Raw genomic sequence first — 19,240 nt, forward strand, 5'->3', positions numbered from 1 at the left:
CACCAGTCTAGCTGCCGCATTCTGGATTAATTGCAGTTTCTGGGTCACCTTCAAAGGTAGCCCCGCATAGAGCGCATTGCAGTAGTCCAAGCGGGAGATAACTAAAGCATGCACCACTCTGGTGAGATAGTCTGCGGGCAGGTAGGGTCTCAGCCTGCGTACCAGATGGAGCTGGTAGACAGCCGCCCTGGACACAGAATTAACCTGTGCCTCCATGGACAGCTGTGAGTCCAAAATGACTCCCAGGCTGCGCACCTGGTCCTTCAAAGGCATAGTTATCCCATTCAGGACCAGGGAGTCCCCCACACCCACCCGCCCCCTGTCCCCCCAAAACAGTACTTCTGTCTTGTCAGGATTCAACCTCAATCTGTTAGCCGCCATCCAACCACCTCCAGGCACTCACACAGGACATTCACTGCCTTCACTGGTTCTGATTTAAAAGAGAGATAGAGTTGGGTGTCATCCGCATACTTAGAATATTATTTAGTTAATTTTGCCACAGCATTCTGCCAATAGAGTATAGGTCTTCAGACCCAACCCTCTAGTTAATGGTTTGGAAGCTCAGCCATGTGCTATAGACTTATACACTCCCTCCACTGCTAGAAGGGTCCTTTCCTTGTTTAGGGAACCAGGCTATTAACTCACGTACCAGCATTTATTCAGCTTACTGTTCCACATCAGGAATTAGGGTCTGTGTGTTTTTACTGAACAGCTACAATTGCTTCACAGTCAGGCTGATTATTTTATACATAATTTTCAAAAAGGGTATTTTTTTGTATAAGTGTTTAATGATTCATCTTATTGCGTTAGCTATATGATATTTTTATAGTACAAAGGCTATAGGAAAATCCTCCAGCTACTATAAAAATATATAGTGCAGAACAATGAATGAAGTCCTTTTACAAGTATTAAAGAAAGTAATTAGTATATGCTGTATCTTAAACAATTATCTTTTACTGACTACTGCCTTCCAAGAAGTCCCCTGTAACAAAGAATATGGAACAACCGCTTGTTCATATTCACTACAACAGCAAACATCCTTCCAAACTGCTTTGTGATGGTAAAGGACTTTTCTCAGTACAATTTGTTCTGAAATTGAGGGCACCTGAACCCTTGACTGTTTATGTTTTAGGCTTCTTCTCATGGGCTTGGATCTTGAGGCTTTTGCTCCATGCATAGAATAAATTTATGCTCATGAAAAGCAAAATCCACAGCAAGCAGGAGGAGTGACACCCCCCCCCCCTGCAGCCTCACTCTCTAAGGCTTGCTGCACACCCCCAAAGGACCCAAATGGGCTCAGCTGCTGGTGGCATTGGAGTTTCCTACACATGTCCTAAAGGGTAGAAAAGAAGTGCAATTAAGCTTTTTTGTGCTGCTTCTGAAGAACTTAAGGATGGTGCTTCTGTCAGGGAGAAACTAAAAATGTTTTCATCCTAAAAAGTGCCTCCTTTGGGGAAGCATGACTCATTACTATACTTACTTGGACATTTTGAAGTACTTTTTTTTTAACACAACGCTGAAATAAAGGCACATGGTTGCATATAGCAACTCTGTTAATAATATTTTTTTTAAAAAAAACACCAAAATCAGAGTTGTCACAATGTGAAGGCCTCTCTAGGGAGATGAAGGTAGCTCCTGTATCCAGAAAGGGACAAGTTTTTCATCTCAAATCTGCACAAACATGCCTGTGTGCATCTTGATTTGTCAAGAGGCAAGGTGCCAGAACATGAGCTCCACCATCCATTTGGCATAAATCAAGACTATGTACTCCGTTGGTGTGAGATCGGGTTCAATTAAGTAATTCCTTAATTTCAGCAGATCTCTATAGTGGAGCTTCTTGAGACCTTAAGAACACGAGAGCCTTTGAAATTATCCCCTTTTTTGCTGTGAGGTAAGAAAAAAAAGACTAGAAAAGAATGAAAGTGAACCATTTTACTTTGTTGTTTATTTTTGTTATAGCCCACCATTCTACCAATGAGTTCAGTACAGTGACATGGTCCGTCCCCCCACCCAATTTTATTCTCACAGCATCCCTATCATGAGAGCTTCAGCCAAGAGTTAGTGAATGGCCCAAGTTCAACAAGGGATTTGAACCAAGCACAACATTTACAATATCATTTGTTACTAATTCTGCTCTTGGTCTGACAGAATTTTGCACTTTGGAGGTGGTTCAAACTTACAGAATTATTTCAAGAAGTGTAGTAAAAGGAAAATCCAATTTCTTAAGTGTTCAGTGTGGTCACACAAATTTAAAACGAGTATTGCGATACAATCAATTTTTGAAGGACACTTCATTTTGTAGTTAATTTCGGAAAATACTGTTTTGTGTTCTCTTTGTAAGTATTTCAAGCTCTTTAAACAATGAATGGCTCCTCATTTAATTACAGTAATTTCCTAACATTTTAATAAATATATGTGCCTAATGTGTGCATTTAAGGATTGTGTGGAAGAGTAAATAAAGGTTTGTTTGATTAGATATTGTCGTATACCTTTGGAAAATAAATGTTTAACATTGTTGAATTTTCAACAATAGTTACAGGAAAATGCCCAAGAAGCTGCAACAGAAATGATGCTTCTGCTGATATGCATGGGCAAGTCACAAGTAAAGTCATTTTCTGAAATGCTGGTGTTCTGGAAACCCTGATTAGCGTTGTCCTGTGACAATTACTCTCCCTTCTTTTGATTATATGAGACATACATTACTTGATATGGCCCTTTTATTTCTCAAACAACACATTCTTTCTGGTTTGTGAATCCAAAAATTGGGTCAGCAGGCACACTTGTGCACTCCATTTTGTTGTATTAATCATTATTTCAAATTATTTTAAAATGAGTTACCTTTCTGCAAAAAAAAAAAAAAAAGTCTGCTGACAGTTTTCAGCTTTTAAAACAATTAGATGTGCATGCAGCATTTGCTGGGAATTTGAAGGTTGACTTTAATGACTGAGATATGTGTTTATTTTCAGATCTGGAACTAAATGGCATGAATAGCTTGGAAATGGCAGACATTCCTCCTCCATTGCCTCTGAAAGGCAGCATGGCAGATTATGGAAATCTCATGGAAAGTCATGAATCTCTTAGCCCTGCCACATCCCCACCTGTACCTCAAAGAGTAAGTTTTATAACTGGAAGTGACTTTCTTCAAAGCAAGTCTACATAATGTGTACTTCTGTGGTCAATAATTATTTTTCATGGAGGATAATAGAATCATAGAATTGTAGCATTGGAAGGGATCCTGAGGGTCATCTAGTCCAACGCCTTGCAATGCAGGAATCTCAATGCATAGTCCCCTATCCAGTTTGAAACCATACTGGATCCTATTTAGCTTTGCAAATGTACTAGCCGTTTTATTGCTGCACCACTAGGAGGTCCACATAAAAGAAAGGATTTTAAGTCTGCAGTTTATGTACCACTGAAAAACAGTCTCTAAGCTGTGTACTGCAAGGTTAAAAAAAAAGGATTAAAACAATCAGTTAAAATTGACCATAAACACATATTTAAAATGCCTGCTGAAATAAAATAAGGTCTTTACAGGGTGTCTTAAGTTCAAGAGGGGAGGCATCTGTCTGATTTCAGCTGGGAGGGAGTTCCACAAAATCAGGTTCACAATACTAAACACATGTCTTCTGGTGCACGTGATACATTGTCTGAAACATAAACTGTGACTCCCCAGAAGACTTTAGTGAATTGGCCAGGGTATAAGGAACCAGGTGGTCTTTAAGGTGTCCTGCCCCCAACTTGTGAAGGACTATATGCTAGCATATAGGCAGCCAGTGCAAGCTTTTAAGTGCTAGAGCTACGTGTTGGTTGCAGGCTGTCCTCACCCACAGTATTTTGCACTAACTGGAGCTTCTTGGCCAGACCCAATAGCTATCCCACACAGTGTGTATTGTATTGCAATAATCAAATTGTGAGGTTAACAATGCATGAATCATTGGGGCTGGGCTATCCCTGACCGAGAATGGCCATAGCTGGTGGTTGGAGTCAGATCAACAGCTCATCTGCGCTCTCCAAAGTCCACAGCCACTTGTCCCTTCATCTGATTCTGGGTTGTAGCTTAGGAAAGCAGCTAGTGTTTTCAGGACCATGCCTTTCCTTTAACTGATCCCCAGTGTACTACCACAGAAAATGTTTTCATTGGCAGAAGACAATGCTAGGTGACTTGTATGTGAACACAGATTAGTCAGGTCGTGAAACCTATACATAAAAACAAAGAGGTCTCCGAAGTTGCGCTCAGTGTGGGGGGAGGCGGCGACTGGAAAAGGTCTTTGCCCCCGCCGCCTCTCGCCCCGCAGCCCCGACACTGAGTGCAACTTCGGAAGTATACGAAGTTGCGCTCAGTGTGGGGGGAGGCAGGCGGGAGGCGGTAGAAGGTCTTTTCTCGCCGCCGCCTCTAGCCCCTCGACAGGCGGGATGGGGGGGGAAGCGGAGGATATTTCTTCCACTTCCCCCCATCCCGTCCGACACACAGCGGGGATCGTAGGGGCTTCTCAAGCGCCCTACGATCTCCGCTGTGTGACAGGCGGGATGCGGGGGGAACGCAGGATTTTTCCTGCGTCCCCCACCCCGCATCCTGTCCGACACACAGTGGGGATCGTAGGGGCTTGAGAAGCCCCTACGATCCCCGCTGTGTGACAGGCGGGATCCCCCGCTGTGTTGGGCTTGCCCGGGCGCTTCAGCTTGCGGAAGCAGGCAGGGGGGTGGCAACAGCCCGGGAAGCTGTGGGCTGTTGCCGTCTCCCTGCCTGCTTCCCCAAGCCGTAGCGCATCGGGGGACAGAGCCGAAGATCGGTGGGCGCTGTTTGCCGGGGTTGACAAGCCCCGCAAGCAGCGCCCGCTGATCTTCGTGTGACAGGCGGTGGGGAAGGCAGGCAGGCAAGAGAGCAAGCGTCTGCCTTCCGTGCCGCCAGTCCCCCGGAGCCCATAGGAACGCATTGATTAAGTTTCAATGCATTCCTATGGAAAACCGGGACTCGCTAAACGAAAATTTCGTTTCATGAATTGACCCGTGGAACGAATTAATTTCGTCTTGCGATGCACCACTGTATTGTAAAACAGCCTGATAGAGCCTGTTAAAAAGACAAAGGAGAGTCCCAGCAGAAACTTAAGGAAAAACATGAAATCTATCTCATTGAAATCTATCTCATTTCAGGAGAGAAAATAAAGTATATTTCAGACAAGTTTAAAATATGAGGTTTGTTTTACAGCCACCAGTTTCCTAAAGGCAAGCAATTTTGCCATTCTATGTAACGGATTGCTGAAACATTTGAGCAAATATTGTTGCTGCTGGTGAAAAGAAACTATTGTTCAACAATCTTAGATTTCTGTTTCTAACATCCTATCAAAGTCATTCGCAAACATTTGTCAAAATGTCTTCAACCTTTGACCTAAGCAAACAAGTTGTGTTGTTGTTTAGTCGTGTCCGACTCTTTGTGACCCCATGGACCAGAGCACTCCTGTCTTCTACTGCCTCCCGCTTGGTCAAACTCATGTTCATAGCTTCGAGAACACTGTCAAACCATCTTGTCCTCTGTCTTCCCCTTCTCCTAGTGCCCTCCATCTTTCCCAACATCAGGGTCTTTTCCAAGGATTCTTCTCTTCTCATGAGGTGGCCAAAGTATTGGAGCCTCAGCTTCACGATCTGTCCTTCCAGTGAGCACTCAGGGCTGATTTCCTTCAGAATGGATAGGTTTGATCTTCTTGCAGTCCATGGGACTCTCAAGAGTCTCCTCCAGCACCATAATTCAAAAGCATCAATTCTTTGGCGATCAGCCTTCTTTATGGTCCAGCTCTCACTTCCATACATCACTACTGGGAAAACCATAGCTTTAACTATACGGACCTTTGTCGGCAAGGTGATGTCTCTGCTTTTTAAGATGCTGTCTAGGTTTGTCATTGCTTTACTCCCAAGAAGCAGGCGTCTTTTAATTTCGTGACTGCTGTCACCATCTGCAGTGATCATGGAGCCCAAGAAAGCAAAATCTCTCATTGCCTCCATTTCTTCCCCTTCTATTTGCCAGGAGGTGATGGGACCAGTGGCCATGATCTTGGTTTTTTTTGATGTTGAGCTTCAGACCATATTTTGCGCTCTCCTCTTTCACCCTCATTAAAAGGTTCTTTAATTCCTCCTCGCTTTCTGCCATCAAGGTTGTGTCATCTGCATATCTGAGGTTGTTGATATTTCTTCCGGCAATCTTTATTCCAGTTTGGGATTCATCCAGTCCAGCCTTTCGCATGATGAATTCTGCATATAAGTTAAATAAGCAGGGAGACAAGTTAAATAAGCAGGAGCCTTGTAATACTCCTTTCAAATAAGCAGAAGCCTTGTAATACTCCTTTCAAATAGTAAGTCTGAAAATAGTTTTTAAAAGAATATACAGTATGTAAAATTAGTAGGTTTTGTTTAAATCGTCCTTTTAACCCATATCAGATATTTAAAATATTGATACACTAATGTTCTTGAGAGCCAAACGTGGTATTAGGAAAAGACTGTGATAGCACAGCTCTTGAGGAGGAACGCTCAGTTTCCAGCTCTGAGCTGTTCCACTTGCTTTAGCTGTGGATTTCTCCACTTCATTTTATCCAGCTTATACTTTAGTATGCAGGAGCTAGTTTGCCTTCTGCATAGGAAGCTGACTGGAGTCCCTAATGTAATTAAATTGACTCTCAACAGTGTTTCCTCTATTCATCTTCTAGCATATCATAGTATACAATTCTAGTTAGTCAGCCAATTGTACAAGGAGGCTGCAATTGTCTAGAAGTGTGTCAAATATCACATACAACTATATTCCTCTGACATATTCAGAACCCCAGTTCCAAGTGAGCAACTTTATTCATGTATTGATCACCTTGCACTAGACCAGCATGCTAATGGAATCATGTGGCTTGACAATGTTTAGCCATTTTTCTTTGCTTCCAGTACTCCTTCACCCGCCCACCTCTCGTGCAATCTACTCCTATATGAGAGTGGGATTTGTTGTTAATCTTACTTTACATATTAATAGAAGAAGCTATGAGGCAGTAACTTGCCCATCATCAGCCCAATGAGTTTAGGGCTGAGCTTCCCCCAAATATATACACATAGACACATCACACATAACTATCAGTGTTACATTTGGCAAAGGAAGACTTGACTGCTTTTGAATTACCCACCCTGAGTATCTATGGGGACAACCCACTGAAATTATTAGCTAACCTCATTTTATTCACCTTAAACAATGATATGGAACACAAAAGTAGAGAGCTCTCTGTATTAAAATGAAGTAAAAAATGCAGTGTTAATTGAAGTTAAAGATGGCACAAAAATACTTATGCAAAAAATGGGCCTATATCACAAAATATTTGAATTGCAATTGCAGCCCATTATATGAGAATTTCATTTTAGCCAATTTTGAATGCATTCAGGAAAAATTGTTTTATTATGATGATTTATTCACACTATTATTATTACTATTATTGCCCTACCCATTCTCATTTCAAAACATCTACTGGTAGATATGCACATATGCATGCACACACACAATCTTATCTTCATTTCATTTCATAGTATTATGAAATCTCTTTTTTGGAAGGTTTCCCTAATAAATATATCTGAGCATAAAATAGGACCTTTTGTTTCTGGTGAAGATCTGTTACATAAAGGCTTTTTTCTCCTGTTCTTTCATAGCCTCACACATATCGTTGTATATAAAATCAGCTGCGTAGTTAGCATTCAAAATCAAGAAGAGGAAGAAAATAGACAATGGAGCACTTAACTTTGTAGCATTGGCTCTAACGCTTACTAAGCACACAAATAATGGCTTGATTCCCATCAATCCAAAAGTAGATACAAAGCTTGATGATGAATGTGCCATAGAGCGGAAGTAATGCCCAATGCATGATAAGAGAACTAATACAGGCAAGAAAAAGAGCTTTCCCCCAATTCTAATGCTTTATGCCGTATCAGAGAAATCTGCTCATAGCAAACATTATGGGAGAACGAATATATGCATCTGTGTACTGCAAGTTGGAAAAGTTATAATCATGTGTACCCTTGAGCACCCATCCTTTTGGTATTCTGTGAATACTGTTACTTCTCCAGATTCAAGGCAGATCTTAACAACTATCCAGTACATTACCCAGAATACAGAGTATGGTGCTACATGTCTGCAAATGAAAATACTCCTTCCATCCATGGAAGGTACTAAGATCCAGTGGAGGCTCCTCATTGAAGGAAGCTATCATTGCTGAATCCTTTCCCCCCTCAAGCCCCCACACTTTCTTTCATGGTGCTCCAGAAAGTTTCCCAACCCCCCAGAGCTATTTTGCAGGTGGCATAGGGAGCTGCATGGGGAATGAGAAAAATAGCTTTACTACTCCTTTCCAACATTGCATTGTAACTCTGATGGGCACAACAACCATGGTCCTCAACCCAATGTGTTCTATTCATGACTGGAAGGACTCCATCTGGATGGCAGTATAGACTCCCTGCTAGAAGAAGTGGTGGGACAAGGTGGGTTTCTTTTTCTCTCTGCTGACTCCCATGCAGCCTCTCATACCACTCCAAACCCTACAGAGCAGTTTTTCAGGGGACACAAGAGGGCTAAAGGGGGAAGGAGGAACTGGGAAAAATAAACTCCAACACAAGTGAAAATCCACTGAGTTCAGGTCTGGATTTAACCTATTTCACGCCAACTGATCAATTGGAGGGTAAGGTCATTAAATAATCATATTCTAGAGCTGTATGAATAGGGCCTGCCTGTTGATTCTAAGATGTCTGCACAATATGGTCTTGATCCTGCAGAGATACCATTCCTTCTTTTAAAAAAAGCTTTGCAAATTTCTAGACTTTAGGCAATGATCCCCAGCTGATAAGTCTCCAGGTAAGGAGATGGGGATAATGTTCAGGGGGCAAACCTGATGTCCACAGAAGGGTGAGAGTAATGAACTTTCCTGGATCAGCCGTCTTTAAAAGCAAGTTAATGAACACTGTGGCATAATTATTTCATTGAAGCAGCAGTGTTACTTTTATGAGACTTTCTAACAGGCAGATTTCATATAACAAAGCTTTGGAGGCTCTTCCTTTAATTCAAAGATTTTTATGATCTAGATCATGAAAACGTGCCTGCTATTGCTTTTCCATTATTTGCAGATACGGTGTTACTATTTTGAAGAAATTACATTGGACAGATTTGCCTGTGTGCAGTTTCATTTTAGATATTTTTAAGTATTTTTCCCCTGCTGTTCAGCTGAAAAAGGACCCAAGAGAGGCTTGCAACAATCAGTACTAAGTCGATCCCTGCCCTCCATCTTATAATCTAAAAGGCATGGCACAGAAGGAAAAAGTACTTGGAGGGAGGAAAGGGAAAAGGCATTAGTTCTTATGTAGAGTTCTTTTTCACAGCGGGGAGAAGAGTGCAAGCTGCATGCAGCTGCTGCTATTTTGACAGGTATATGAGGCCAGTTTGGTTTCCCCCTTCCTATGTAGGAGTCCTGGGGGACAGGGAGGACAGTCTCTGAGTGGCCCTTGGTTCCCTGGCGAATACAGAGGCTGCACTAGAAGATAAATTTAATATTAATATTAATACCTCACCCAACTGACTGGGTTTCCCCAGCCACTCTGGGTAGCTTCCAACAAAAAGATTAAAAACACATTAAAACATCAGACATTAAAAACTTCCCTAAACGGGGCTGCTGTCAGATAGTTGTTTATATCTTTGACATCTGATGGGAGGGTGTTCCACAGGGCGAGTGTCACTACCGACCTTCAAAGTCCCTTCCAACTCTACAATTCTATGATAATTCTATGATCCGTATTATAAAATATAGAATTTAATTAAAGGCTATCACTGTTGTTTTTTTTGCACCCAGCTATTGCACACACATATATTATAGCTCAAGTGCTTACGGGTTCTATATTGCCTTGAAAACTACTGGTAGCACTGTTACATAATACTATCAAACCCGCTATGTGGTAGCCAGTGTGCTCCCCCTCCAGGTGTTGGACTCCAGCTCCCACCAGCCTCAGCCAGCATGGCCAATGATCAGAAACAGTGGGACTTGTTGACCAGCAACATCTGGAGGGTGTGATATTGGCTACTCCTGTTACACTATTATTCAGGGTAAGCAATAGGCATTAAATATATTCTGTAATGTGGAAACCCTGTGCTACATTAAAACTGAAAAGGAAATTATTAAGTAAAAGGAACTTAGATAAGGATAAAGAGTTGCATATCCATGTGTGTCTTTGAGGACCTAATAAATATTATAGTTAGCTGTAGGAAGTCAAGTAACTCTTGAATAAACTTTTGATCACATAGAGAGAATTTTGATAGGCTAATAGCATGGAAGGAAATATCCAGTCTTTCAATGCACAACTCAAATTTTATTTTTATCCAGGGGTTATTCTGAAGGAGAGAAATCATTATTGCTTTTATATTTTCCATTTTCCCCTTAACTATTGTGCTGTATTCCACCAAGACTATGAAGAGAAACAAGACATTTTAAAGCACAATTGCTTCTTTTAATACAGAAGGAAACCAAACAAATGAGGACAATTTAGTACTTGAAATGGAAGGGACAGATTGCTTATATGTTGCAGATGTGCGTTTTACACGAGGTTCCCATTTCCCCTGAGGGTACACGTGACTGAGGGAAGTCTGCCTAGAATAGGGTTTAATTTGAACTGGCAGGCTCTTATCATTATTTTAGAGAGAAAGCAATCTCTTAAAACCTGAAAAGCACCCTAGAAACTACTGAAACATCAACACAGACATTTAATTAATGTAAAGTTAAGCGAAATTTTGTTTTGCATTTCAGCCACATTGTTGAGCGTAAATGGTTTGGGCACCTGTGATATTGTTCATGAGATTCTAAATAGCCCTTTTGTCAATTTAATTTTAAATGAACTGAACCAAACCAGAGTATCATCCACAGTATACAATAGGCTTTTAGAAATGAAAACAAATATATAGCAAATAGCCTACCATCCATTACTTTAGTCTTCAAATGCATGTTGTTTTTTACTCTGTTTCAGGGATGCAAACAAACAAAGGTAGTAAGTGTGGAGCTACTTATTAGGGCCTCTTTTTAACGGTGTATTTTTGACCCTTTCTGGCTTAGAACAACAAGCTTACTATATTTGTACCCATTGGTTAGCACAGAATGAAGCACATGTAGCTTTCTGTCAAAATTGTGTCTGGGATCCCTTTGTGTCCTGAACCCTTGTACTGTCTATTCCCCACCCCACACATACCTTGTCCCAGGAAACTATTAGACTAAAGAAGACCTTTATCTCTTGGTTTCTGTATTGCACTATGCACTAGACTTTCATGGTAAAACAACCGTGTGACCATTTGAACGGATGCTTGAGGTGTACATAATGCTTTTTTGATGTGGTCTTTTATCACGCCGATAAAATACCAGACCACTTCAGATTTAGACTTAGAGCACAGAAATTAAAACTGGACTTGCAGAGAATGCAGGTAAATACTAGTAAAGTATCAGATGCATCTAGGAAGATAGGTGTTTTTTTTAATCCTGGCCCTCCTCTAGCGGATGTATCTATTCTCTAGGCTCTGCATGAAATTTGCTATTGGCTTGAAATGTCTCCCCCCCCCCCTGGTGCTTCATTTAATAAACTTCATTTGTGAGTACATTTACTGAACATGTAATCTAAGGTATCTCTGACTGAGATAAGTAGGTGGAATTGTGTAATGACATGATGGGGTCCACAAGGGACCTGGTTTACTATGATAGTATCATAGTGATTCTTTCACATTATATATATATATATATATATATATATATATATATATATATATATATATATATATATATAAAAATGTTACAGAATTCACATTTTTGATAATAGAATTTCTTTATCAGAATGATTGAGTTCCTATGACCAGGATACATTTCACAAAGGTTTTACTGAAGCATTAAGAATTTCATGGTCTGCAGTTCAGCAGGGCTCCAATACATACACAGTGGTCCTGGGAAATGGTCTGAAATACACTCTATATAAAGAACATTCCCCAATACAGAAGACATCCCCTCCTCTATTATTTCCCCTTTCCATGTACTCTTTTCATCCACTAAATGGAAGTGAAGGCACTGACAATTAGTGAATTGTTATTAAAAGATCTATAAATGTTTGTATATTGAATTCAGAATTAAAAAGACAAAAAAAATCAAGATCAAGTCAAAAGTAGGTACAGTAAAAAAATTTCCAGCCACTGCAAACATTTTGTACCAAGTCTATGAAGAAACTTTGCAAACATTGTGGGTTGAATGCAGACTTAGTCCTGCTTAGAGCAGACCCACTGAGATCAGTGAGATTGAAGAGTAGACTTCAGTGGGTCTATTCTACGCGTCTGGATTCATCCCTGAGATAGTGTAGCATGGATAACATTTTTTTATAACTTTCTGTTTAGAAGCAGGCCTGCTAGCAATATGAGAAAAGTGTTGAATGGATTTACCATATGAAAAGTGAAATGCAAAAGAGGGGGAGAAAACATAAAAAATGGAGGGGGTGAATCAGTAAAAGTGGTATTAAGATGTCAGGCAGTAAAATGTAAAGGGAGAGTTTATGTTCACTTGATGGGCTAAGATTGCATGAAAGATAACTGCTAGATACGATGCTGCAGTATCACTACAGCCTTCCAGCAAAGAAGCAACATTGGCTGCATTCTTAATGAAGCTGTTGAAAAATAAACCTGAAAGCAGCAAGTGCACAATTCTGCAATAGCTTGACATTATCCTGACAGTATAGATTTTTGTCATCGGCCACATAGCTTGATCCTTATGGGAGTAAGTAATTTATCACAGGTCTAATCTATGCTCCTGTCTTTAATTTGATCAAGCCAACTGGTGGCTCCTGTCATTTCCTAGAGCTCAAAGCATAATGCCATTCACAGCAGCTAAATATTTTAACATTTAGTAAGCTTTAATTACTATACAGTGGCAAGTAGATGGCTAGTCCACCCTTTTCGTACAGCAAAAAAGAAAGAAAAAGACATTTCTCAAAGAGCAGACCTGAAACTGGTCATAAAAGAAGGGAAGAGAAAGTATTCCAGCATCGGTGTCTCAACTCGATAATGCTTAGGGCTAAGATGGTTAATAAAGACCAATAAAGTCAGAAGTTAGCCGCTTATATAGCAGACCTTTCTGAAACAAAGTTAGTTAATAAATCCTGTGAAGCCAGTTAGTGTCAGTATTAAACACTAGACTTAACATCAAGCAGCAAAACACTGTGAATAAGACCAAAGTTGGAACGGAATTAAATGAGTACACCTCTTTATCTTGCACGTCACAGCAGTGTGTAAGAAATTACATCTGAATTGACTGGTTGCTATAGAATTGGTTCCTCAATAAGCTATTTTGTTCCAAATTTGTCTTCCAGCAATTGCCACCTCCATTACCAAGCAAAACTCCACCACCGCCTCCTCCAAAGACTACTCGGAAGCAAACCTCTGTGGATTCTGGAATTGTCCAGTGAACAAGAGACCGGATACCTCCAAAGACTGAGCTTGTAAAATTTATTTTCCCTAAAGATGTACACAGTGTTTTAACACCACTCAACATCAGAACATCTAACATAGTGCAATAGTTCTCATTTTCACAGCAAGATTGATAGCTCTACGTAAGGTCACAGATTATGAACCCAAACTGTATTCCAAAGCACAGGTGTATTGTTCAGTGACAACATATTATTGCAGCCATTTTTTAAAAAAATGTAAGAAATCATTCCTGCTGGCTTCTGAAATCTTAATCTTAAAACTATAGTTAAGAAGTTGCATTGGGACTAATAAGAGGAACAGTCCACTCTGTCATTGCACTGGCATTCACAAGCCTTTTTAAAATATTGGCCTAATGTACCTTAGTATCATCATAGGTTTGAGCTCTTTGTTCAGGAAATAGGGAAACAGAAGTATTTGTGAAGAGTATTTATAATTGCTCTGGGCTACCATTAATGTTGGTCTCTCATAGGCCGATTGTTTCTTGAAGTTCCATTGTAACAGAATAAGGACCAACCATTGGCTGAGCCTGATTTTGTGTGGATTTTAGTATAGAATGTGTTTTAAGCTCCTAGGAAGTTGTTAATTTATGGAAAATATCATGTATGCAAATGAAGAAATCTTGAGCTTCCTAAAAAAATAGGAAAGGGGAGAGCTTTTGGGAACAAAAATTCAAACCTAACAGTTGTACTTGATTTACAGTTGTGCCATTATGTACAGCCATTTTGTATATATTATTGGACTTGCAAATTATTTCATTTCACTGTGCCTGCTTTTAAAGTAATGATGGTATTATGTACTTTCAAAGGTGTTACAGCATTTTAAATGTTGGTAACCACTGAAAATGTATAAGTTGCTAACATGTGTGTTATTCCCAGTAACTGAACTCAGAAAATATTGGGCAATTATGAAGAAAACCAGGAAAAAACTAACTTTTAAAAACTTGTCAATGTAGTTCTTTTGTATCATCAACAACCTTTATAACCTTAACAATAGTTTTAATATTTCACTCTCTTCAGAAATAAAGAATTATTTTAAAATATTTTCTCTAAGAAAATAAGAAGTCTTCTTGTTTGAATTAACAGTTATTTAATTCATTATGGCAATCAGCTGTAGAGTATTTTGGGCTCTCATCAACCACAGAATACTGATTTTGTAATTGTAAAATCACTCGTGTAATGGCTTGGATCCCAAAAAGCACTAGAAGGGGGGTTGGCTGTGAAGGAAGTTGGCTCTGCTCATGTAAGGTGAACCCTTCTGATTTGGGGTGACTCCCCCCTTCTTTATAAAACCCCATGTCACTGCCCACCCTATTCATAAGCATCCCCAGACCCCCAGAAGGGGTGTCAGTTGCTTCAGAGGGAGAGAAGGGAATGCTACCCAGAGAACTCTTGTTACGTGGTGGCTGTATAAATGAAGGAAATAGTGGAAAGCTAGGTAAGTGTCAAAACTCACAGCAAGCTAATGGAAGCAGCATACAAAAGTCAGTTAATGTATTACAATGCTTTCTTCAGTTAGATCCCTGTTATCGTAAAGGCTAAGACTGGAATCTAAAGATCTGATGTGCCCAAGCGCTTCTGCATGGCCAATGGGATTTTTGAATTTTTCTACCCTTTGAATATCAGAGTCCCATGGCACATCCCAAGCTACCTTCGAAAGTTATTCGAGTTTCCCTATGTTTACATTATTTTTAAAGAAAAGTTGCATGTTTAAAGTTTTTGGTTGCTGTTTTTGTAAATCTGTATCCCACATACACAATGTCAGGGGCTGCTTACATAACTTAAAAACTAAACAACAGTATATCACAACACAAAACAAACAACAAGAAAAGACAATTGCAGCAGATAAAACCAACTACGAAAAACATGATTAGCTGTTAAATTTACAACAGTATCAGCATCACTGAAAAGACACATTTTCTCTCTCGTTCACTGAAAGGAGACGGCATAGAATCAACAGGGAGTTCTCTTTTCAAAAAGAACTAAGCAAATTCATGGAGAATTATCTGTACCTACTTATTAGCCATGACAAGTAAACAGAACCACCATGTTAAGAGACTACACCTCTGAGCCGTCAATGCTAGAGCACACAATAAAGGTTGAGTATCATCTTTATGTCCTATTTGTCAACTTCAACACAGGTACCTGCTGGAGACAGAATGCAAGCTTTCCAAAGTGCAACCTCAGCAACTTCTAATACTTGCCTTCAGTGTGAGGCAAGAACTATAGTTCTCCTGATCTCTTAATTCCAGGAGTCCTCCGAGCAACAGGGGGAAGAGGAGGTATTACTTCCTTGTTGCTATATCCACCACCGACAGAAAAATCACAAGCAAAGTTAGTACCCTCGATAGGAGGAATGAGTGTTTTCCAACATTATTTTTAAGTGTTAGTTGTGCAGTAGATCTGCTCCAGCAAGGCAACCTTGTGGTTCTTATTTTGTTGTGGCTAGAACAAAAAACAACAGTTCTTTCTTGATCCCAAGTATTCTATTGGGGGGGGGGAATTAATACTAGATCACTTTTGCTTTTGTTCTTTTCACTGGCAGCAGTGACATACAGTCCAACCCCATGGATATGGAATTTTCCAAGCAAAGCATTCTTCACTTCCCAACTGGATTCTGCCACACTATAAATTATGCCACATACACAAAAGAGAGAACTTGCCTCAGAAGTATAAAAAAAAACACTAAAGGTGTTTCTCTTCCCCCCCCACTCTAATCTTCAACTTTCAGTGCTAATACGCTGAATTTTATCTACAAGGTCCAGTTGCCCTGACATTTCAATTTCCTTTCTTTCCAATTTTGTATTTTGTGTATGGATTTAAACTAAGTTTTGGACTTACAATCGCTATTTCTCAGGTGACACCTGAGAGTGTGGCTTTAGGGATAAATAGCCTTTTCATAAATGGTAGCTACAATAATAGGGGAGCTATTCTACTTGAGATAGCATTGATGGCAAGTATTAACTCCCCCCCCCCCAGTTTTTCAAAAAAGGTTGGTGGAATGAAAACCTCAGTACATAGACTCAAATCATTATGGTTAATCAGGTTTGCCCATGAGAGGAGAAATAACTGAATCGCTTTTTGTATTAATTCAAACTTTCCTCCCCTACCACACAAGTCTTACAGCATCCAGCATATGTAATTGGTGGATAATGTAAGTTTTAGAGTGACTTGACATAAGCCATGGCTTTCACTAGGCCCAATGTGACCATGGATACACACACACACACACACACACACACAAACACAATATTGCTGTTCAAGTCACCTTTGAAAAGAATTGCTCACACTATGAATGATTGCATTTGGCTCAAATTCATAATTTTTAAGTGGATTAATACTGGATCCAGGTCCAACATAAATTTGGCTTTCTTAGGTAGTGATAACAGGTTTCTAGGCTGCTTGGGTGATAAGTCAATTACAAATAATTTGTCATGGAAATTGGCAAATAGAAGTGAGCTATCCTAAGGTACTATCAGCATTAACAACTAAGTGACAAGATGCATAACAGCATCACATAGTATAATTTCATTGCCATCAATGACATGTTACTGGGCTCTTTGGAAGGAGGGGTGGAATAAAAATCTGATAGCAACAAGGTCCAAGAGCAAAGATGCTGGAGTTGAAATTCATTTTTCTAACAAGCAAACTTTCCAGATTTGTCTTTCTTGTTTCAATGTGTTAGTTCACAGCAAGAATCCTGAAACTTTGGAAGAGTAACCTGCAATAGTTTCTGTTACTCAGATTCCAACCCCATGATTAGGCTGCTTTTCTTGAAGGATAGAGCTATCAGTGGCTACTTGTCGTCATGACTTAATGCCAACTTCAGGAACAGGAGCAGTGTGCCCCTGAAGACCAGTTGCTGGGAACTGGCTATTGCTCATGTCCTGCTTTTGGACTTCCTACAAGCATCAAATCAACCACGCCGAGTAACAGGATGCTGAGCTAGATATACCTCTGGTCTTATCCTAAAGAGCTGCTCTTATGTTTTGGTTCCTTCGGTGATTTCCCCCAAATATGAGCAACCTAGAAATGGAACCTGGTCAGTGTTGTGATGGCCTAATGATTTATCACTTTGTGCAAACCCAGAGTTTTATTTTTACTAGTAGCACCAGTGTTATGTAATGCACTCTTGAATTCCCTTGACTTGTGTCTCCTGTGTTGTGTTAATGTGTATTTTAATTATGGATATTTATATTTAAATGTATGTGTACAGTGGTACCTCGGTTTACAAACAGTCCTGTTTACGAACGCCACAGACCCGGAAGTGTTTACATCTGGGTTCCGCGGCGTCGGATGCGCAGACGCGATCTGCACAGCTCGCGTGTGCACAGAAGCACTCTATCGGTGCTTCGCGCATGCGCAGATGTGTGCCTTCGGGGAGCGAATGCCTCCGTTTATGAACGCCTCCGTGGGACGGATCACGTTCGTAAACCGAGGTTCCACTGTAATCAGTTTTTATGCTTTGTAAACCACCTGGAAGCTTATTTTGGCATTAAATTCTGGCGGTTCCCTCATTGTGAGAAGTGAGGTTACAGGGAACCAGACAGAGGGCATTCTCGGTAGTGGCACCCGCCCTGTGGAACGCCCTCCTAGCAGATGTCAAGGCAATAAGCAACTATTCTACTTTTAAAAGACAACTGAAGGCAGCCCTGTTTAGGGAAGTTTTTAATGTTTGATGCTGTATTGTTTTTAATATTCGGTTGGAAGCCGCCCAGAGTGGCTGGGGAAACCCAGCCAGATGGGCGGGGTATAAATAATAAAAGTATTATTATTATTATTATTATTATTATTATTATTATTATTATTATTATTAAACAGTATATCTGTTAATATTATTGCCATTATTAAGAATAGGTGGCATTCAACTAAGATTTCACTTACCATTGTGGCAGCACTGGGTTGGGCTTACTTGTGCCTCTAGTGGATGAAGGCAGGAGTAGGATTTTCAGGAAATAGGCTGCCCCTCCTCAGTTTTTTGCTCCTCTTTTTAATCTTGGTTTAGTTTCTATTCTTTTCTCTCTCATTTTTTTTCATTCCCTTGTTAATTCTTATCTTCTGTCTCTAAAAAACAAAACAAAAATAGTTTTTAGATCTTTATTCTTTCCCTTCCCTACTGTCTGGCTTCGGAGAGGGAGACGTGAGCGGCTACCATTTTTCCAATTTAACCTCTTGATCGCTGCAGCAGTGGATATTTTTAGCAGTGATCCACAGCAGGGAGAGTCTGTGGCAGAGAGAAGTGCTGAAACAAGTCTACAATAATCCCAATGACAGAAATGAGCCAGAATTAAATCATACAAAGAAAGCTGGAGTTAACTCTTTATTAGCAAAACAGGATCCATACAGGAGTGTCAGGTCTAATGAGTACAGCAACTCAGGTCTGGGTCCCCATGAAGCAGTTGCCAATACTAAAGATCCCTACAGCTGGCTGTACCCTCCTCTCCAGGGTTCCCTCCCCCCAAGAAATCAGAGACTGCACCTGCATGTGTCTTTGCTCCTCCCACTTTATGCCTCTCCTGGTTCTGCAACACCAGCAGAAGGGGATCTTGCAGCAACAGGAGGGGGAAACACCCATGCCTCTCCACAAGCCTGACCAATCTCTGCCTCCCTCCTCTCCTCCTTCTGTCTCTGATTCTGGACTTCTAAGAGGTATGTGGTGGTCTCCCCCACTCAGCCAGCAGCAATATTTTGGAATTCCCACCAAGACCTAGTCAGACCCAATGCTCATGAGCAGGCCAGGCCAGAT

The 19,240-nt window shown here is 40.4% G+C and overlaps 1 protein-coding gene across 3 annotated transcripts in view; it reads left to right on the forward strand.

Annotated features, from left to right (window-relative positions):
• The window catches only part of DOCK1 (dedicator of cytokinesis 1), a 362,095-nt gene extending 347,558 nt beyond the window's left edge, over window positions 1–14,537 (forward strand). For all 3 annotated transcript variants that reach the window (XM_035138565.2, XM_035138566.2, XM_035138567.2), the window contains 2 exons: window positions 2,967–3,112; window positions 13,381–14,537. In XM_035138565.2, the coding sequence (XP_034994456.1) occupies window positions 2,967–3,112; window positions 13,381–13,476 (242 nt within the window). In that variant the 3' untranslated portion in view covers window positions 13,477–14,537. The remainder of the gene's footprint in view (window positions 1–2,966; window positions 3,113–13,380) is intronic.
• The last annotated feature ends 4,703 nt before the right edge of the window (window positions 14,538–19,240 follow it).

This window comes from Zootoca vivipara, chromosome 5 (genome assembly GCF_963506605.1).
Source record: "Zootoca vivipara chromosome 5, rZooViv1.1, whole genome shotgun sequence".
In the NCBI taxonomy this organism is placed as follows: Eukaryota; Metazoa; Chordata; class Lepidosauria; order Squamata; family Lacertidae; genus Zootoca; species Zootoca vivipara.